Source organism: Oncorhynchus masou, chromosome 5 (assembly GCF_036934945.1).
Source record: "Oncorhynchus masou masou isolate Uvic2021 chromosome 5, UVic_Omas_1.1, whole genome shotgun sequence".
Taxonomy (NCBI): domain Eukaryota; kingdom Metazoa; phylum Chordata; class Actinopteri; order Salmoniformes; family Salmonidae; genus Oncorhynchus; species Oncorhynchus masou.
The window spans coordinates 90,267,949-90,290,961 of NC_088216.1; the positions used below are offsets into that span (position 1 = coordinate 90,267,949).

The window sequence follows — 23,013 nt, forward strand, 5'->3', positions numbered from 1 at the left end:
GATGCAAGGACGTAATCCACCGTCTTTCTTGGCCACAAAGAAAAACCCTGCTCCCGCCGGGAGGTGGATGGACGCATGAGGCCTGCTTCCAGAGCGTCCTTGATGTAGGTATCCATAGCAGCTCGTTCGGGTGGAGATAGGGAAAAGATCCGACCCCTGGGGGGCAAGTGCCCGGAAACAGGTCGATGGGGCAATCGTAAGGTCTATGGGGTGGTAGCATGGTGGCCCTCTGTTTGCTAAACACCAGTTTGAGGTCATGGTAACACTCGGGAACTCGGGTCAGGTCGATGGATTCTAAAGACTCGGGAGTAGAACTCGGGAATTCTGGAAAATACAAGTAGCTTGGCACGTAGGACCCCACTGCTTGATAGTGTCCACAGACCAGTCGATGTGAGGGTTATGGCTGTGAAGCCAGGGGTATCCAAGGACGAGAGGGAACTCGGAACAGGAGATCAAATGAAAGTTCATCAATTCCTGGTGTTGTGAAACTGAAAGTCGCAAGGAGGTAGTGACATGAGTGACAAGTCCAGATCCCAAAGGGCTTCCATCCAATGTAGTGACCCTCATGGGTTCACTTAGAAGTTCAGAGGGAACGCCATTCTCCTTCGCCCAGACACCATCCATGAAGTTACCTGCGGCTCCAGAGTCTACCAAGGCTTGAAGGTGAAGCTTGTGGTTGTCCCAGGAGAGGGTGACTGGAATGAGCAGACGGGAGTTGGATGGATGGGAGGAGGTTATGTTTCCCGTTACAGTTCCCCCGGTCTGTACGGGACAGAGCGTTTCCCTGGAGCCCGGGACACGTGGAACGGAAATGGCCCGGTTTGCCGCAATATAGACAGCGTCGCTCCCTCATCCAGCGGTCTCTCTCAGCCTGGGAGATGCGTCCAATCTGCATGGGTTCCGATGGAGCCAGCGAGGATAAAGGTGGGGACTCGGAGCTGGGACTGATAGGGGCTAGAGGTCTACGGTTGAGTTCTCTCTCTCAGACGCTGGTCAATGCGTGAGGCCAACTTGATCAGGGACTCGAGATTGTCCGGTGGTTCCCGAGTGGCCAGTTCATCTTGGATAGTGTCGGAAAGGCCTTTCAGAAAGCACACCGTGAGCGCCTCGTTGTTCCAGCCACTTGCTGCTGCCACCGTGCGGAACTGGATGGCATAGTCCGTCACGCTGCGCCAACCTTGGTGGAGAGTCAGGAGCTGTTTGGCTGAGTCAGAACCACTGCTTGGGCCTTGAAACACTCGTTTGAATTCCTCAGCAAAGGCAGAGTAGCTGGCACAGCAGGAACTATGGGCATCCCACACAGCAGTAGCCCAGGCCAGGGCTTTCTCCGACAGCAGGGTGATGATATAAGCGATCTTAGACCGGTCGGTGGGAAACGACGAGGGTTGTAGCTCAAAGGAGAGAGAACATTGGGTGAGAAACCCTTTACAAGCACTTGGATCACCTGAGAACCGTTGGGGAGGTGGAAGACGAGGTTCAGCCAGGGGGTTAACTGCCATGGGTACGTGAAACTGAGGTACTGGGACGGGAACTGTTGTAAGAAGATCAGATATTTGCTTAATGGAAGTCAGCATCTCCGACAGAAGATGAGAATGTCTAGCCATTAAGGCCTCTTGCTGAACCAGGGCGGCTTTGTGGCGTTGGACAGTCTCCTGGTGGTGGGACAGCATGGCAAAAAGGTCCTGGGAACTGGCTGCCTCTGGGTTCATTTTTGTCTCTGTGTTTCTGTCAGGACCCGGTTACGAACCTGGGTCTCCGGAGTGAGAAACAGTCACTTAACCAACTGAGCCACGAATAGTCAGCAGAACCCAGAAGATGAGGCAGACACAGCAGTACTTAAGACGGTGTATTTAATAAAGTAAAAAGGAGAAGTCCTTCAATACAAAAAATGGCAAATCCAAAAGGTGGTAGGAATAGCACAAAAAAGCCTCAAGAGATACTCAAAAACCAAAAACAGAATTCCACAAGAGCATCCACCGGAATCGACAAGAATACACAGAACACTAGGGCTGGGTGCTAACATACAAACACAGAGCACAGAACTGAGGGAAACTAAGGGTTTAAATACAATCAGGGGAAAACGAGGCACAGGTGCAAATAATAATGGGGAACAAGGGAAAAAACATAAGGTCAAAAAGCACAATGGGGGCATCTAGTGACCAAAACCCGGAACAACCCTGGCCAAATCCTGACAGGAGGGAGGTGAGATCTGGGGGGAGAATGGTTTCTGAGGGGGAGGCGGGGGAGATCTGAGAGGGGGAATAATTTATGAGGGGAGGTGGGGGAGATATGAGGGGGGGAATAGTTTCTGAGGGGGAGGTGGGGGGAGATCTGAGGGGGGATAGTTTCTGAGGGGGAGGCGGGGGAGATCTGAGGGGGATCGTTTCTGAGGGGGAGGCGGGGGAGATCTGGGAGGGGGTTTCTCAGGGGGAGGCGGGGGAGATCTGAGGGGGGGGAATAGTTTCTGAGGGGGAGGCGGGGGAGATCTGAGGGGGGGGGATAGTTTCTGAGGGGGAGGCGGGGGAGATCCGAGGGGGGGAATAGTTTCTGAGGGGGAGGCGGGGGAGATGTGAGCGGAGTAGAGGAAGGGGTGTAATGAAGTGTTCACCAGAGACATAACCTTCAGGTGAGCTGGAAAATGTTCAATGGAGACACACAGTCTGGCTCACAAATGGCTGTGTAGTACACTACTGTTGACCATGGGCCTTATGGAACGGGTGCTGTTTGGGATGCATTCACAGCCAATACGCTAGCAGGGTTTGGAGGCGCGACAGAAGCTGCAGAGTAAGTGTTACATAGCTCCGTGAAGGCCCTGTTACAGAGTGCTGTAGTGTTACATAGCTCCATGAAGGCCCTGTTACAGGGTGCTACAGTGTTACATAGCTCCATGAAGGCCCTGTTACAGGGTGCTACAGTGTTACATAGCTCCATGAAGGCGCTGTTACAGGGTGCTACAGTGTTACATAGCTCCATGAAGGCGCTGTTACAGGGTGCTGTAGTGTTACATAGCTCCATGAAGGCGCTGTTACAGGGTGCTACAGTGTTACATAGCTCCATGAAGGCCCTGTTACAGGGTGCTGTAGTGTTACATAGCTCCATGAAGGCGCTGTTACAGGGTGCTACAGTGTTACATAGCTCCGTGAAGGCCCTGTTACAGGGTGCTACAGTGTTACATAGCTCCATGAAGGCGCTGTTACAGGGTGCTACAGTGTTACATAGCTCCATGAAGGCGCTGTTACAGGGTGCTGTAGTGTTACATAGCTCCGTGAAGGCCCTGTTACAGGATGCTACAGTGTTACATAGCTCCGTGAAGGCCCTGTTACAGGATGCTACAGTGTTACATAGCTCCGTGAAGGCCCTGTTACAGGGTGCTACAGTGTTACATAGCTCCGTAAAGGCCTTGTTACGGCCTACATTAATGTGAGAAATGCCAGAAGGCTCATTATTATGTAAATAACTGTGTTCTATCTGCATATAGATGGTCACTGTTCTAGTTGAGTCCAGATAGAACTGCCAGATAGATAGTCACTGTTCTAGTTGAGTCCAGATAGAACTGCCAGATAGATAGTCACTGTTACAGTTGAGTCCAGATATAGACTCACTTCCGTCATCATGATGTGCTTTGAGAGACTAGTCAAGGACCATATCACCTCCACCCTACCTGACACCCTAGACCCACTCCAATTTGCTTACTGCCCCAATCGGTCCATAGACTACGCAATCTCAACCACACTGCACACTGCCCTAACCCATCTGGACAAGAGGAATACCTATGTGAGAATGCTGTTCATCGACTACAGCTCGGCATTTAACACCATAGTACCCTCCTAGCTTGTCATCAAGCTCGAGACCCTGGGTCTCGACCCCGCCCTGTGCAACTGGGTACTGGACTTCCTGACGGGCCGCCCCCAGGTGGTGAGGGTAGGTAACAACATCTCCACCCCGCTGATCCTCAACAATGGGGCCCCACAAGGGTGCGTTCTGAGCCCTCTCCTGTACTCCCTGTTCACCCACGACTGCGCGGCAACGCACGCCTCCAACTCAATCATCAAGTTTGCGGACGACACAACAGTGGTAGGCTTGATTACCAACAACGACGAGATGGCCTACAGGGAGGAGGTGAGGGCCCTCGGAGTGTGGTGTCAGGACAATAACCTCACACTCAACGTCAACAAAACTAAGGAGATGATTGTGGACTTCAGGAAACAGCAGAGGGAACACCCCCCTATCCACATCGATGGAACAGTAGTGGAGAGGGTAGTAAGTTTTAAGTTCCTCGGCATACACATCACTGACAAACTGAATTGGTCCACCCACACAGACAGCATCGTGAAGAAGGCGCAGCAGCGCCTCTTCAACCTCAGGAGGCTGAAGAAATTTGGCTTGTCACCAAAAGCACTCACAAACTTCTATAGATGCACAATCGAGAGCATCCTGGTGGGCTATATCACCGCCTGGTACGGCAACTGCTCCGCCCACAACCGTAAGGCTCTCCAGAGGGTAGTGAGGTCTGCACAACGTTTCACCGGGGGCAAACTACCTGCCCTCCAGGACACCTACACCACCCGATGTTACAGGAAGGCTATAAAGATCATCAAGGACAACACCCACCCGAGCCACAGCCTGTTCACCCCGCTATCATCCAGAAGGCGTGGTCAGTACAGGTGCATCAAAGCTGGGACCGAGAGACTGAAAAACAGCTTCTATCTCAAGGCCATCAGACTGTTAAACAGCCACCACTAACATTGAGTGGCTGCTGCCAACACACTGACACTGACTCAACTCCAGCCACTTTAATAATGGGAATTGATGGGAAATTATGTAAAATATATCACTAGCCACTTTAAACAATGCTACCTAATATAATGTTTACATACCCTACATTATTCATCTCATATGTATACGTATATACTGTACTCTATATCATCTACTGCATCCTTATGTAATACATGTATCACTAGCCACTTTAACTATGCCACTTTGTTTACATACTCATCTCATATGTATATACTGTACTCGATACCATCTACTGTATCTTGCCTTTGCTGCTCTGCACCATCACTCATTCATATCTTTATGTACATATTCTTTATCCCCTTACACTGTGTATAAGAAATTAGTTTTGGAATTGTTAGTTAGATTACTTGTTGGTTATTACTGCATTGTCGGAACTGGAAGCACAAGCATTTCGCTACACTCGCATTAACATCTGCTAACCATGTGTATGTGACAAATAAAATTTGATTTGATTTGATTTGGAACTGCCAGATAGATAGTCACTGTTCTAGTTGAGTCCAGATAGAACTGCCAGATAGATAGTCACTGTTCTAGTTGAGTCCAGATAGAACTGCCAGATAGATAGTCACTGTTACAGTTGAGTCCAGATATAACTGCCAGATAGATAGTCACTGTTCTAGTTGAGTCCAGATAGAACTGCCAGATAGATAGTCACTGTTACAGTTGAGTCCAAATAGAACTGCCAGATAGATAGTCACTGTTCTAGTTGAGTCCAGATAGAACTGCTAGATAGATAGTCACTGTTCTAGTTGAGTCCAGATAGAACTGCCAGATAGATAGTCACTGTTCTCGTTGAGTCCAGAAAGAACTGCCAGATAGATAGTCACTGTTCTAGTTGAGTCCAGATAGAACTGCCAGATAGATAGTCACTGTTCTCGTTGAGTCCAGAAAGAACTGCCAGATAGATAGTCACTGTTACAGTATAGTCCAGATAGAACTGCCAGATAGATAGTCACTGTTACAGTTGAGTCCAGATAGAACTGCCAGATAGATAGTCACTGTTCTAGTTGAGTCCAGATAGAACTGCCAGATAGATAGTCACTGTTCTAGTTGAGTCCAGATAGAACTGCCAGATAGATAGTCACTGTTCTAGTTGAGTCCAGATAGAACTGCCAGATAGTCTCTGTTCTAGTTGAGTCCAGATAGAACTGCCAGATAGATAGTCACTGTTCTCGTTGAGTCCAGAAAGAACTGCCAGATAGATAGTCACTGTTACAGTATAGTCCAGATAGAACTGCCAGATAGATAGTCACTGTTACAGTTGAGTCCAGATAGAACTGCCAGATAGATAGTCACTGTTCTAGTTGAGTCCAGATAGAACTGCCAGATAGATAGTCACTGTTCTAGTTGAGTCCAGATAGAACTGCCAGATAGTCTCTGTTCTAGTTGAGTCCAGATAGAACTGCCAGATAGATAGTCACTGTTACAGTTGAGTCCAGATATAACTGCCAGATAGATAGTCACTGTTCTAGTTGAGTCCAGATAGAACTGCCAGATATAGAGGGGGTCTGAAGGGGTCTGAGAGGGGTCTGAGAGGGGTCTGAGAGGGGGTCTGAGAGGGGTCTGAGAGGGGGTCTGAGAGGGGTCTGAGGGGGGTCTGAGAGGGGGTCTGAGAGGGGGTCTGATAGGGGGTCTGAGAGGGGTCTGAGAGGGGGTCTGAGAGGGGGTCTGAGAGGGGTCTGAGAGGGGTCTGAGAGGGGTCTGAGAGGGGTCTGAGAGGGGTCAGATAGGGGTCTGAGAGGGGGTCTGAGAGGGGTCTGAGAGGGGTCTGAGAGGGGTCTGAGAGGGGTCTGAGAGGGGTCTGATAGGGGTCTGAGAGGGGTCTGAGAGGGGTCTGATAGGGGTCTGAGAGGGGGTCTGAGAGGGGTCTGAGAGGGGTCTGAGAGGGGTCTGAGAGGGGTCTGAGAGGGGTCTGAGAGGGGGTCTGTATTGTAATAAGTTTGGGTAGCAAAATTGAAAATATTTGTGTAATCTGTTGTAGCTCAAGTCGTGTACATCTTCCACAGTACAATGCTCTCTCTATGGGCTGGCTGTCTAGCTAGGTAGGTAGCTTCAAGCATAATACTAAAGACAATACCAGCATGTAAAGTACCTAGGCAGCTGTAAAATCACCTAAACAAACTGCACTTTATGAGTCTACAATCTCACCATGTTCAATCTGCAGATTGATTTGCCTTACAGAGTTGAGTCTGACATTCACAACGGCAAATATACTTTTGAGGAGATGGGAAACGTTGCCCGTGCTGCGACAATGGGCCACGCGGTGCATTCTGGGCGATTCTGGGACAAGGAGTGCTCTCCTTCAAGGAATGAATGGGAGTCTATTGGGCGCTAGCTCAAAAACCCAACATTAGCACAAATTTTGTCAACAAGAAGTACAACATCACAAATATTTTCTGAGATGTGAGATAATTAACTTGCCCTCTGCACTATCTAAGTTCTTGAAATGTTCTGGATTGACTGACCTTCATGTCTTAAAGTAATGATGGACTGTCGTTTCTCTGCTCATTTGAGTTGTCCTTGCCATAATATGGACTTGGTCTTTTACCAAATAGGGCTGTCTTCTGTATACCACCCCTACCTTGTGACAACTCAACTGATTGGCTCAAACTCATTAAGAAGGAAAGAAATTCACAAATCAACTTTTAACAATGCACATCTGTTCATTGAAATGCATTCCAGGTGACTACCTTGTGAAGCTGGTTGAGAGAATGCCAAAGCTGTCATCAAGGCAAAAGGTGGCTACTTTGAAGAATCTCAAATATAAAAAAAATGTTGATTTCATTAACACTTTTTTTGGTTACTACATGATTCCATACAGTATGTGTTATTTTATAGTTTTATAATATCACTCAGACATGCACAAAAACAATATAACATTCAAAATGAATGAATCTTTCGCACACGAACATGGTAGCCTATAGTTCAGCCAGATCGGTTATAGTGGTGTCCTATTTTAGTATTGCAAAAACGAGGATGTACTAGTGAGGACAAGGTTCTATCACCACATGGTGAATAGCAGAACCCTGGACATGGAATGGAATAGAAACACCTGGACATGGAATAGAAACACCTGGACATGGAATAGAAACACCTGGACATGGAATAGAAACACCAGGTCATGGAATAGAAACACCAGGTCATGGAATAGCAGAACCCTGGACATGGAATAGAAACACCTGGACATGGAATAGAAACACCAGGTCATGGAATAGAAGCATCTGGACATGGAATAGAAACATCTGGACATGGAATAGAAACACCAGGTCATGGAATAGCAGAACCCTGGACATGGAATAGAAACACCAGGTCATGGAATAGAAGCATCTGGACATGGAATAGAAACACCAGGTCATGGAAAAGAAATACCTGGACATGGAATAGAAACACCAGGTCATGGAAAAGAAATACCTGGACATGGAATAGAAACACCAGGTCATGGAAAAGAAATACCTGGACATGGAATAGAAACACCAGGTCATGGAAAAGAAATACCTGGACATGGAATAGAAACACCAGGTCATGGAAAAGAAATACCTGGACATGGAATAGAAACACCAGGTCATGGAATAGAAACACCTGGACATGGAATAGAAGCATCTGGACATGGAATAGAAACACCAGGTCATGGAATAGAAACACATGGACATGGAATATAAACACCTGGACATGGAATAGAATCACCTGGACATAGAATAGAAACACCTGGACATGGAATAGAAGCATCTGGACATGGAATAGAAACACCTGGACATGGAATAGAAACACCTGGACATGGAATAGAAACACCTGCACATGGAATAGAAACACATGGACATGGAATAGAAAGACATGGACATGGAATAGAAACACCTGGACATGGAATAGAAACACCCGGACATGGAACAGAAACACCTGGACATGGAACAGAAAGACTTCAGCATGGTCTCCCTTCAACCCCGGCTCACACAAACCAATTGATTAATGCTGAATGTATATTTTTATCTTGCTTTGTTTGCTCTTTTCCATGTGTCTATCTCTGATCAGCTACCCGGGAAATGGCTGAAAATAGCCCATATTAATATATGTAGCCTTAGAAAAAAGCTTCATGAAATCAATAACCTGCTAACATCAGATAACATTCCTATATTAGCCATTTCTGAGTCTCACTTAGATAGTTCATGTGATGATGCATCAGTAGCAATACAAGGATATAAGAAGAGACAGGTATGCTTATGGGGGAGGTGTTGCTGTATATATTAGAACCACATCTCTGTAATGCTTAGAGAATATCTTATGTCAGGTGTTATTGAAGTGTTGTGGTTGCAGGTTCCCTTGGTACATCTGAAGCCTTTTCTTTTGGGGTGTTGCTATAGACAACCAGGGGCTAACAGTCAGTATCTAAATAATATGTGTGAAATGCTTGATTGTGTATGTGATGTAAACAGAGAGGTCTACTTTCTTGGGGACATGAATATTGACTGGTTTTCATCAAGCTGTCTGCTCAACAGGAAGCTTCTCACTGTAACCAGTGTCTGTAATCTGGTTCAGGTTATTAATCAACCAACCAGGGTGTTTAAAAACACTACAGGAACAAGATAATCCACATATATTGATCACATTTCTACTAATACTGTATAACTTTGTTGTTGTATACCCGAACCCATTGGATGCAGTCATCACAATATAGTGGCTATATCCAGGAAATACAAAGTTACAACAGCTGGGCCATAAATAGTGTATAAGTGATCATACAAAATATTTTGCTGTGACTCTTATTGGGATGATGTTTAAAATTATTTGTTGATCTGATGTGATTAATGAGGAGCATCCAGATGCTGCACTTGATGAATTTATGAAATTGATTCATACAATGATTGATAAACACCTGTTAAGAAACTGACTTAGAGCTGTTAAATCTCCATGGATTGATGAGGAATTGAAAAACTGTGTGGCTGAAAGTGATGGGGCAAATAAGTCTGGCTGCACTTCCTGCACTTACTAAGACTGGCTGACTTACTGCAAATTGAGAAATGATGTGACAACAACAACAACAAACGTATTATGAAGCCAATATCAATGATATAAAGAATTATGGAAAGAAAAATTGGGCTTACTTTAATTGAAATTATTGGCAGAAAGACAAATTCAACTCCATATTTAATCGAATCAGATGGCTTATTCATCACAAAACCATTTCATGTTGCCAATTATTTTAATGAATGCTTCATTGGCAAAGTGGGGAAACTTAGGCAGGAAATGCCAACAAAGAACAGTGAGCCATTGTACTCACACATAAAAAAAAAATAATGACAGAAAAGCATTTCAAGTTTGAAAATTTGTAAAAAATAATAACAAATCTCCTGACAACTTAGATGGAAAGCTAGTGAGGACTGACTCTACCTGTCTGTCATTATCTGAGCTGAGAGGAACGTCTTTGTCCTCAGGCCTGGAGGGAAGCCAAAGTCATTCCGCTGCCCAAGAGGCCTGGAGGGGAGCCAAAGTCATTCCGCTACCCAAGAGGCCTGGAGGGAAGCCATAGTCATTCCGCTACCCAAGAGGCCTGGAGGGAAGCCAAAGTCATTCCGCTACCCAAGAGGCCTGGAGGGAAGCCAAAGTCATTCCACTACCCAAGAGGCCTGGAGTGAAGCCAAAGTCATTCCGCTACCCAAGAGGCCTGGAGGGAAGCCAAAGTCATTCCACTACCCAAGAGGCCTGGAGGGAAGCCAAAGTCATTCCGCTGCCCAAGAGGCCTGGAGGGAAGCCAAAGTCATTCCGCTGCCCAAGAGGCCTGGAGGGAAGCCAAAGTCATTCCGCTGCCCAAGAGGCCTGGAGGGAAGCCAAAGTCATTCCGCTACCCAAGAGTGGTAAAGCGGCCTTTACTGGTTCTGACAGCAGACCTATCAGCTTGCTGCCAGCTCTTAGCAAAATGTTGGAAAAAATTGTGTTTGACCAAATACAATGCGATTTCTCTATAAAAAAATAAATGTACGAATGACTTTTCTAACGCTTATAGAGAAGGGCACTCAACATGTACAGCACTGACACAAGTTACTGATGATTGGTTGAAAGACATTGATAATAGGAATACTGTGGGAGATGTTCTGTTAGATTTCAGTGCAGCCTATATTATTGACCATAACCTGTTGTTGAGAAAACATATGTGTTATGGCTTTTCAACCTCTGCCGTATTGTGGATTCAGAGCTATTTATCTAATAGAACTCAAAGGGTTTTCTTTAATGGAAGCTTCTCTACACCTGCATTGCTTGCTGTTTGGGGTTTTAGGCTGGGTTTCTGTACAGCACTTTGTGACATCGGCTGTTTATGAATAAATTTGATTGATTTGATTCATGTAAAACGTGTACAGTGTGGTGTACTGCAAGGCAGCTCTCTAGGCCCTCTACTCTTTTCTATTGTTACCAATGACCTGCCACTGGCATTAAACACAGCATGTGTGTCCATTTATGCTAATGATTCAACTATATAAGCACCAGCAACCACAGCTAATGAAGTCACTGAAACCCTTAACAAAGAGTTGCAGTCTGTTTTGGAATGGATGGCCAGTAATAAACTGGTCCTGAACATCTAAGTAAAAGCATTGTATTTGGTTCAAATCGTTCCCTTAAGTGCTAGACCTCAGCTGAATCTGATAATGAATGGTGTGGCTGATGAACAAGTTGAGCAGACTAAATTACTCGCCCTTACCTTTGATTTTAACCTGTCAAAACATATAGATTCAATGGTTGTAAAGATGGGGAGAGGTCGAGCTGTAATAAATCAAATTTCCTTATTAGTCGTCACATCTCACAGTCTGTCGACAGATGCTACTACCATTTATGTTACGTGCATCTCTCTGTCCACGAGAAATGACTTGGTGAATAACTCTAAAAGGTTTGTATTACGTAACACACACCCCAGCAAACCCAACATTGATTCTGTGAAAGTTCCCAGAACATTCTTAATGTCGCGACAAATGTTCTCACGACACAACAACTTTCCAGTTGTCATGACTTCTCCCGAAGTGGATGCCTCTCTCGTGTTCGGGGCGGTGCTCGGCGGTCGACGTCACCGATCTTCTAGCCATCACTGATCCATTTTTCATTTTCCAATGGTTTTGTCTTGTCTTCCCACACACCTGTTTTCAATCCCATTCATGACCTGTTATGTATTTAACCCTCTGTTTCCCCTCATGTCTTTGTCAGAGATTGTTTGTTGTTCAGATTTCGTGTTGGTGCGCGACATGTCCTGGTACACACTTTGTTTTATAATATTCATAGTTATGTTTTCTTTTTAAGTCATTAAACAACTCCATTCCACTAAGTTTGATTGTCCTGCGTCTGCCTCCTATACACACCACGCTGACATCAATAGGTTATAGAGGGACTTCCCTGCCACCTATACACACCACACAGGAGGAAGCAGGTAGCTGGGTCCAGGGGCAGGCAGAAGGTCATACACAGGAGGAGGCAGGTAGCTGGGTCCAGGGGTAGGCAGAAGGTCATACACAGGAGGAGGCAGGTAGCTGGGTCCAGGGGCAGGCAGAAGGTCACACACAGGGGGTCCAAAAGGGCTACAGTACAGGCAGGGAAAAGGCTAGTAGTAATGTAGTCCGGGAGATCAGGCAATAGGTTGATAACAGGGAATCCGATGGCTATGCGTTGGAGAGTGAGCTGTGTTCATGGGATCTACGTGCTTGAGAGTGTGAGTTGGAGAGTGAGCTCCGTTAAGGGCATCTAGGTGTTTAAGGCTGTGAGTTGGAAAGTGAGCTGTGTTCATGGGATCTATGGGTGTGATTTGGAAGCCCTCAGAACATTTCAAGAACATTTAGAAAATGTTATTCTACCACAACATTTACAACATTAAAATGTCTAGCTCCTTGAAACAAATTGGAGTACATCCCCATCATGGCAAGTTACATTTTAGTCATTTAGCAGTTGTGCTTATCCAGAGAGACTTAGTATCAGAGGTAAGAGTAAAGAGGTAAGAGTAAAGAGATAAGAGATACGAGTAAAGAGGTAAGAGTAGAGGTAAGAGTAAAGAGGTAAGAGTAAAGAGATAAGAGTAAAGAGGTAAGAGTAAATAGATAAGAGTAAAGAGGTAAGAGTAAAGAGGTAAGGGTAAAGAGATAAAAGTAAAGAGGTAAGAGTAAAGAGGTAAGGGTAAAGAGGTAAGATTAAAGAGGTAAGAGTAAAGAGGTAAGAGGTAAGAGATAAGAGGTAAGAGTAAAGCGGTAAGAGTAAAGAGATAAGAGTAAAGAGGTAAGAGTAAAGAGATAAGAGGTAAGAGGTAAGAGTAAAGATATAAGAGTAAAGAGTTAAGAGGTAAGAGTAAAGAGATAAGAAGTAAGAGTAAAGAGATAAGAGGTAAGAGTAAAGAAGTAAGGGTAAAGAGATAAGAGTAAAGAGGTAAGAGTAAAGAGGTAAGAGAAAAGAGGTAAGAGTAAAGAGATAAGAGTAAAGAGTAAAGAGGTAAGAGTAAAGAGATAAGAGTAAAGAGATAAGAGGTAAGAGTAAAGAGGTAAGAGTAAAGAGATAAGAGTAAAGAGGTAAGAGTAAAGAGGTAAGAGTAAATAGATAAGAGTAAAGAGGTAAGGGTAAAGAGATAAAAGTAAAGAGGTAAGAGTAAAGAGGTAAGGGTAAAGAGGTAAGAGTAAAGAGGTAAGAGTAAAGACGTAAGAGGTAAGAGTAAAGAGGTAAGAGTAAAGAGATAAGAGGTAAGAGTAAAGAGGTAAGAGTAAAGAGATAAGAGTAAAGAGGTAAGAGTAAATAGGTAAGAGTAAAGAGGTAAGAGTAAATAGATAAGAGTAAAGAGGTAAGAGTAAAGAGGTAAGGGTAAAGAGATAAAAGTAAAGAGGTAAGAGTAAAGAGGTAAGGGTAACGAGGTAAGATTAAAGAGGTAAGAGTAAAGAGGTAAGAGTAAAGAGATAAGAGGTAAGAGTAAAGCGGTAAGAGTAAAGAGGTAAGAGATAAGAGTAAAGAGGTAAGAGTAAAGAGGTAAGAGGTAAGAGTAAAGAGATAAGAGTAAAGAGGTAAGAGTAAAGAGATAAGAGATAAGAGGTAAGAGTAAAGATATAAGAGTAAAGAGTTAAGAGGTAAGAGTAAAGAGATAAGAAGTAAGAGTAAAGAGATAAGAGGTAAGAGTAAAGAAGTAAGGGTAAAGAGATAAGAGTAAAGAGGTAAGAGTAAAGAGATAAGAGGTAAGAGTAAAGAGATAAGAGTAAAGAGGTAAGAGAAAAGAGGTAAGAGTAAAGAGGTAAGAGTAAAGAGATAAGAGGTAAGAGTAAAGAGGTAAGAGTAAAGAGATAAGAGTAAAGAGGTAAGAGTAAAGAGGTAAGAGTAAAGATGTAAGAGTAAATAGATAAGAGTAAAGAGGTAAGGGTAAAGAGATAAAAGTAAAGAGGTAAGAGTAAAGAGGTAAGAGTAAAGAGGTAAGAGGTAAGAGTAAAGAGATAAGAGGTAAGAGTAAAGCGGTAAGAGTAAAGAGGTAAGAGTAAAGAGTAAAGAGGTAAGAGTAAAGAGGTAAGAAGTAAGAGTAAAGATATAAGAGTAAAGAGGTAAGAGTAAAGAGATAAGAGTAAAGAGTAAAGAGGTAAGAGTAAAGAGGTAAGAGTAAAGAGATAAGAGGTAAGAGTAAAGAGGTAAGAGTAAAGAGATAAGAGTAAAGAGATAAAAGTAAAGAGGTAAGAGTAAAGAGTAAATAGCTAAGAGTAAAGAGGTAAGAGTAAAGAGATAAGAGGTAAGTGTAAAGAGGTAAGAGTAAAGAGGTAAGAGTAAAGAGATAAGAGTAAAGAGGTAAGAGTAAAGAGGTAAGGGTAAAGAGATAAAAGTAAAGAGGTAAGAGTAAAGAGGTAAGAGGTAAGGGTAAAGAGGTAAGAGTAAAGAGGTAAGAGTAAAGAGGTAAGAGGTAAGGGTAAAGAGGTAAGAGTAAAGAGGTAATAGTAAAGAGGTAAGAGTAAAGAGGTAAGAGGTAAGAGGTAAGATTAAAGATATAAGAGTAAAGAGGTAAGAGCGTCAGGGGGAGGATGGACAGGACTCTGCTGTCCTAGCTTCAGGGGGAAGATGGACAGGGACTCTGATGTCCTAGCTTCAGGTGGAAGATGGACAGGGACTCTGCTGTCCTAGCGTCAGGGGGAAGATGGACAGCAGTAGCATCAGGGGGAAGATGGACAGCAGTAGTCATGTATCCAGGTGGAAGATGGACAGCAGTAGTCATGTATCCAGGTGGAAGATGGACAGCAGTAGTCATGTATCCAGGGGGAAGATGGACAGCAGTAGTCATGTATCCAGGAGGAAGATGGACAGCAGTAGTCATGTATCCAGGAGGAAGATGGACAGCAGTAGCATCAGGGGGAAGATGGACAGCAGTAGTCATGTATCCAGGGGGAAGATGGACAGCAGTAGTCATGTATCCAGGGGGAAGATGGACAGCAGTAGTCATGTATCCAGGGGGAAGATGGACAGCAGTAGCATCAGGGGGAAGATGGACAGCAGTAGCATCAGGGGGAAGATGGACAGCAGTAGCATCAGGGGGAAGATGGACAGCAGTAGCATCAGGGGGAAGATGGACAGTAGTAGCATCAGGGGGAAGATGGACAGCAGTAGCATCAGAGGGAAGATGGACAGCAGTAGCGTCAGGGGGAAGATGGACAGCAGTAGTCATGTATCCAGGGGGAAGATGGACAGCAGTAGCGTCAGGGGGAAGATGGACAGCAGTAGTCATGTATCCAGTGGGAGGATGGACAGCAGTAGCATCAGGGGGAAGATGGACAGCAGTAGCATCAGAGGGAAGATGGACAGCAGTAGCGTCAGGGGGAAGATGGACAGCAGTAGTCATGTATCCAGGGGGAAGATGGACAGCAGTAGTCATGTATCCAGGGGGAAGATGGACAGCAGTAGCATCAGGGGGAAGATGGACAGCAGTAGCATCAGGGGGAAGATGGACAGCAGTAGCGTCAGGGGGAAGATGGACAGCAGTAGCATCAGAGGGAAGATGGACAGCAGTAGTCATGTATCCAGGGGGAAGATGGACAGCAGTAGTCATGTATCCAGTGGGAGGATGGACAGCAGTAGTCATGTATCCAGGGGGAAGATGGACAGCAGTAGCATCAGGGGGAAGATGGACAGCAGTAGCATCAGAGGGAAGATGGACAGCAGTAGCGTCAGGGGGAAGATGGACAGCAGTAGTCATGTATCCAGGGGGAAGATGGACAGCAGTAGCATCAGGGGGAAGATGGACAGCAGTAGTCATGTATCCAGTAATCAGGAACTGTACACTTCCTTTTGGGGCGGCAGGGTAGCCTAGTGGTTAGAGCGTTGGACTAGTAACCAGAAGGTTGCGAGTTCAAACCCCCGAGCTGACAAGGTACAAATCTGTCGTTCTGCCCCTGAACAGGCAGTTAACCCACTGTTCCCAGGCCGTCATTGAAAATAAGAATGTGTTCTTAACTGACTTACCTGGTTAAATAAAGGTAAAACATTTTTTTGTTTTAGACGTAACTAACCCAGGGATATACTGGGTTTTTCACCAACACTTCTGGGCTCATATTTACAGGGTGTCCAAGACTATGAGTGCTGATCTAGGACCACTTTTTCTGTTCAGATCATGAAAAATAAGACAGGGGGGGAAGCGTCTCAAAAAAGGAATTTTATCTTGTGTGTTTTCAAAAAAAAATGGAACAGTACATTTTAACATAATGTAAATCTTTTTCACAATTAGTCTAAATTAATGCATTTCTCACTGGAGTTATGCATCTGGGCGAAATAAAGATCTCCTCTGTTTTTAGTAGAGTATATCTGAGCATCAATTTCACAGTATATAAATAGAATAATAAAGATGATTCAAGAATAATGTGGGATTGAAGCTGGAATCTTCAGATTTATAACCTGATATTTTACCCTCTGCGAATACCAGCAGTAGCACATTGGATCTTGTTCAGCTTGTTCAGTCTAATATGGTCAATCAGGACACAATTCCCGAGTTATTAAAATGTTCCCATTCTCATCATATCCTGTGTAAGACTGTATTCAATGATTTTGCTCTTTGCTATTACATTTTTTTTTAATGTACTTTAATTGTTACCCAGAAATAATTTGATATTGAGATAAAAAAATAATTGCTGCATTTAACCTTTCAATCATGTTGTCAAAAAAACATCTCCAAATGTTTTGGGGATGTTATTATCCTAATGTGAGATACAAACCCTTACTAGAAGTTCATGTGAATCTAATGTTCTGGGAATGTTTCCCTGTTTACTGGGAAACCTCCATTTATTCCCAAACAGACAGTTGTTTTAATGAATCTGTCTCTGTGGTGCTTGGAATGCACACTCCCTAGTGGATTACCCCCCTACAGTGTCTTCGCCTACAGCCAAGTACGGCTGCTCCCGTTCATTGGGATCTCTTCGCTATATACATATTTCCATCTGCTTGCAGTGATGAAGACAGTGTCCGTATGAGTGAATCTAGGCTCCTACAGAAACAGGTTCATTAACTGAAGACACTTTCACTTTCAGACTTCTACTGGATTCCCTGTGGGGTTTCTGTTTGCTGAACAGCGATGGGGCTTAGACTGCTGAGCAGAGACAATGTACAGCAGAGACAATGTACAGCAGAGACAATGTACTGCAGAGACAATGTACAACAGAGACAATGCACAGGGGAGACAATGTACAGCAGAGACAATGTACAGGGGAGACAATGTACAGCAGAGACAATGTACAGCAGAGACAATGTACAGCAGAGACAATGTACAGCAGAGACAATGTACAACAGAGACAATGTACAACAGAGACAATGCACAGGGGAGACAATGTACAGCAGAGACAATGTACAGCAGAGACAATGCACATGGGAGACAATGTACAGCAGAGACAATGTACAGCAGAGACAATGCACAGCAGAGACAATGTACAGCAGAGACAATGCACAGCAGAGACAATGTACAGCAGAGACAATGTACAGCAGAGACAATGCCGGGGAAATGTTTTCTGGTTGATGTGACATTTCGTTAGTAGTGTAGTAAAATAGTGTTTTATGTTATTCGTGTTCCCATGGAGTTAGTGCTTTACTGTCTCTCCTCTGTTTAGTAAAACCCAATGCTGTATAGTAGAACACAATGCTGTATAGTAGAACACAATGCTGTATAGTAGAACACAATGCTGTATAGTAGAACACAATGCTGTATAGTAGAACACAATGCTGTATAGTAGAACACAATGCTGTATAGTAGTAAAATAACACAATGCTGTATAGTAGAACACAATGCTGTATAGTAGTAAAAAAACACAATGCTGTATAGTAGAAGAGCAGTGTGTGTGTGTGTGTGTGTGTGCATGTCACCTCTATATAAATCCCTCTCTCTCTCTCTCTCTCTCTCTCTCTCTCTCTCTCTCTCTCTCTCTCGCTCTCTCCATCCCTCTCTCCCTCTCTCTCTCTGTCTCTCTCTCCCTCTCTCTCTCGCTCTCTCCATCCCTCTCTCCCTCTCTGTCTCTCTCTCTCTCTCTCTGTCTCTCTCTCTCTCTCTCTCTCTCTCTCTGTCTCTCTCTGTGTCTCTCTCGCTCTCTGTCTCTCTCTCTCTCTCTCTCTCTCTCTCTCTCTCAGCCTGTGGGACGGCGGCGGCGGGTGCGGAGGATGAGGGTGAGGCCGAGGCCGGCTGGATAGAGGGAGCAGCCATCTTGCTGTCTGTAGTGTGTGTGGTTCTGGTGACGGCCTTCAACGACTGGAGCAAGGAGAAGCAGTTCAGAGGGCTGCAGAGCCGCATCGAGCAGGAGCAGAAGTTCCAGGTGGTCCGAGGTGCTCAGGTCATCCAGCTCCCGGTCGCTGACATCGTGGTCGGGGACATCGCACAGATCAAGTATGGTACGTATGGCTGCCCAACCCTCTTCCTGGAGATCTACCGTCCTGTAGGGTATCAGCCCAACCCTCTTCCTGGAGATCTACTGTCCTGTAGGGTATCAGTCCAACCCTCTTCCTGGAGATCTACCGTCCTGTAGGGTATCAGCCCAACCCTCTTCCTGGAGATCTACTGTCCTGTAGGGTATCAGTCCAACCCTCTTCCTGGAGATCTACCGTCCTGTAGGGTATCAGCCCAACCCTCTTCCTGGAGATCTACTGTCCTGTAGGGTATCAGTCCAACCCTCTTCCTGGAGATCTACCGTCCTGTAGGGTATCAGTCCAACCCTCTTCCTGGAGATCTACCGTCCTGTAGGTTATCAGTCCAACCCTCTTCCTGGAGATCTACTGTCCTGTAGGTTATCAGTCCAACCCTCTTCCTGGAGATCTACCGTCCTGTAGGTTTTCAGTCCAACCCTCTTCCTGGAGATCTACCGTCCTGTAGGTTATCAGTCCAACCCTCTTCCTGGAGATCTACCGTCCTGTAGGTTTTCAGTCCAACCCTCTTCCTGGAGATCTACCGTCCTGTAGGTTTTCAGTCCAACCCTCTTCCTGGAGATCTACCGTCCTGTAGGTTATCAGTCCAACCCTCCTCCTGGAGATCTACTGTCCTGTAGGGTATCAGTCCAACCCTCCTCCTGGAGATCTACTGTCCTGTTGGTTATCAGTCCAACCCTCCTCCTGGAGATCTACCGTCCTGTAGGGTATCAGTCCAACCCTCTACTGTCTACTGTCCTATGGTACGTATGGATACTCAACTAACCTAAACCTGGACAGTATCCAACAAGCTTTCTCTGCTTGGTCTGAACATCTCCTAAAACTAAGGTCATTTGAGTTTGATCCTCATTTGATCCTCATCCTAAACCACAATGGGTTTGCAAGGTGACTCTTAATGGCTAAACTTCCTGTTTGATCCTTATCCCAAACCATAATCCTTAATTTAAACAATCAGAAATAATGCCTGAAGTTTTGTATTTGTATTTTATTATGGATCCCCGTTAGTTCCTGTCAAGGCAGCAGCTTCTCTTCCTGGGGTTAAATATGGATCCCCATTAGTTCCTGCCAAGGCAGCAGCTACTCTTCCTGGGGTTTATTATGGATCCCCATTAGTTCCTGCCAAGACAGCAGCTTCTCTTCCTGGGGTTTATTATGGATCCCCATTAGTTCCTGTCAAGGCAGTAGCTACTCTTCCTGGGGTTTATTATGGATACCCATTAGTTCCTGCCAAGGCAGCAGCTACTCTTCCTGGGGTTTATTATGGATCCCCATTAGTTCCTGCCAAGGCAGCAGCTACTCTTCCTGTGGTTTATTATGGATCCCCATTAGTTCCTGCCAAGGCAGCAGCTACTCTTCCTGGGGTTTATTATGGATCCCCATTAGTTCCTGCCAAGGCAGCAGCTACTCTTCCTGGGGTTTATTATGGATCCCCATTAGTTCCTGCCAAGCCAGCAGCTACTCTTCCTGGGGTTTATTATGGATCCCCGTTAGTTCCTGCAAAGGCAGCAGCTACTATTCCTGGGTTTTATTATGGATCCCCATTAGTTCCTGTCAAGGCAGCAGCTACTCTTCCTGGGGTTTATTATGGATCCCCATTAGTTCCTGCCAAGGCAGCAGCTACTCTTCCTGGGGTTTATTATGGATCCCCATTAGTTCCTGCCAAGGCAGCAGCTACTCTTCCTGGGGTTTATTATGGATCCCCATTATTTCCTGCCAAGCCAGCAGCTACTCTTCCTGGGGTTTATTATGGATCCCCGTTAGTTCCTGCAAAGGCAGCAGCTACTATTCCTGGGTTTTATTATGGATCCCCATTAGTTCCTGTCAAGGCAGCAGCTACTCTTCCTGGGGTTTATTATGGATCCCCGTTAGTTCCTGTCAAGGCAGCAGCTTCTCTTCCTGGGGTTTATTATGGATCCCCGTTAGTTCCTGCCGAGGCAGCAGCTACTCTTCCTGGGGTATATTATGGATCCCCATTAGTTCCTGCCAAGGCAGCAGCTACTCTTAATGGGGTTTATTATGGATCCCCGTTAGTTCCTGCCGAGGCAGCAGCTACTCTTCCTGGGGTTTTTTATGGATCCCCATTAGTTCCTGCCAAGGCAGCAGCTACTCTTCATGGGGTTTATTATGGATCCCCGTTAGTTCCTGCCGAGGCAGCAGCTACTCTTTCTGGGGTTTATGAAGGATCCCCATTAGTTCCTGTCAAGGCAGCAGCTACTCTTCTTGGGGTTTATTATGGATCCCCATTAGTTCCTGCCAAGGCAGCAGCTACTCTTCTTGGGGTTTATTATGGATCCCCGTTAGTTCCTGTCAAGGCAGCAGCTTCTCTTCCTGGGGTTTATTATGGATCCCCGTTAGTTCCTGCAAAGGCAGCAGGTACTCTTCCTGGGTTTTATTATGGATCCCCATTAGTTCCTGTCAAGGCAGCAGCTACTCTTCCTGGGGTTTATTATGGATCCCCGTTAGTTCCTGCCAAGGCAGCAGCTACTCTTCATGGGGTTTATTATGGATCCCCGTTAGTTCCTGTCAAGGCAGCAGCTACTCTTCTTGGGGTTTATTATGGATCCCCATTAGTTCCTGCCAAGGCAGCAGCTACTCTTCTTGGGGTTTATTATGGATCCCCGTTAGTTCCTGCCAAGGCAGCAGCTACTCTTCCTGGGGTTTATTATGGATCCCCGTTAGTTCCTGCCAAGGCAGCAGCTACTCTTCATGGGGTTTATTATGGATCCCCGTTAGTTCCTGCCAAGGCAGCAGCTACTCTTCAGACCAGCCGTGCTGCCCTGTTCTGAGCCAGTTAATGAACTATATCCCAAACATTAATTCTTAATCAATCGGAATGAATGCCTGAAGATAATTAACCCTATCCCAAACCTTAATCTTTAATTAAACCAATTGAAATGAATGCCTGAATTATTAACCAATCGGAATTAATGCCTGAAATGAACTCTCTGGAGTTGTTTTCTTATCCCTGTTACGAATCCCTTTTGGCCCGACAGTCTAGGGGGGATGGTAATGAGACCCGTAACATAACTCATGCAAATTATTATTGTGACAAAGTAAAAGTGTGAACGAAATAACCACGACAACTGAAATATACCGTCAAACTCAGGGTTTATTTATAACACACGGAAATGGGGGGAGCAGGAAAAGGGGCTGAGCTGGACCCAAGGAAAGAAACAATAAGTATTCAAAAACACCCCTAAGCTAGACTAGCCTACTTTAACAACAGCTAACTAACTAACCAGAAATACAGTGGGTGGTCCGCCCAGTTCTAACTAGTGTATTTAACAAAGTTCACCTACGGGTAGTGTATGCCCATGGGCGACTTGTCTTGGTTTCCCCCTTTTCCCACCAGCAACAAAAACACAAACACCATAACCAAAAAAATACTCACAGGTGATGACAAAGTGCTATGAGGTGCTTAAACAAAAGAGAGGTTAAGACACAAAGCGAGAGTGAAACACAGAGACCTACAGACATGGCATTTACAGAGAGATTGAGCTGAGCTGAGCTCTAGAACAAACAAATGATGGGGTTTTTAAACCATGGGGAAGGAACTGTGATAGGGTAGGAAAACAGGAGGTGTGTCTTCTGATTGATGATTGATTGGTGACTGATTAGGGAGTGATGATTTTCACCTGTGAGGGGAGAAGGAAAGAAAAGAAACACACACAGGATACACACAAACACAGGATAACTGTATCCGTAACAATCCCAAAACTTAACCCATTCAGGAATGAATCCCTAGAGATGTTTCTCTCTGCCTATAACTCATGAGGAAGTGCCTGAGTACAAGACGTAGCCACTAGGGGCAGCGGTGAGTGCTATTAACATCCGGCAGGGTTGGGTTTTGCTTAGGTGTTGTGGACGGGTTGGCAGATGGGCGTAATCCACAAACTCCGGCTTATTAAACGGGTGGTTAAACAGTTGTGGTGTTTCAGGTGACCTGCTTCCAGCCGATGGAGTATTGATACAGGGGAACGACCTGAAGATAGATGAGAGTTCACTAACAGGAGAGTCTGATCACGTCAAGAAAGACGCCGATAAGGACCCCATGCTGCTGTCTGGTCAGTGACACACACACACACAGACGCACACACATACGTGCACTCATACACAAGCAAGCACTGCAGTCAGGCAAGTATAGTACCATACATGCTGTGCTGTTCTGGGTTGTCCATAAACTGATGAATAGTGCCAAGACATTGGTAAAAATAGACACCAGGCCTGTATAGTTTACCATGCTACCAGGCAGTATGTGGAGAGCCATTGTATTATGTATCTAAATCTATTATTCTAGTCACAACATGATGATATAACCTCAATGGTTGAACAGGTATGTTAATTCTAATT

General features: G+C 45.1%; 1 protein-coding gene across 1 annotated transcript in view; it reads left to right on the forward strand.

Annotated features, from left to right (window-relative positions):
* Window positions 1–23,013, forward strand: part of LOC135540433 (plasma membrane calcium-transporting ATPase 2-like) — a 222,071-nt gene that overhangs the window by 73,597 nt on the left and 125,461 nt on the right. The window contains 2 exon segments of the mRNA XM_064967060.1: window positions 18,376–18,633; window positions 22,602–22,727. Coding sequence (XP_064823132.1) covers window positions 18,376–18,633; window positions 22,602–22,727 — 384 coding nt within the window.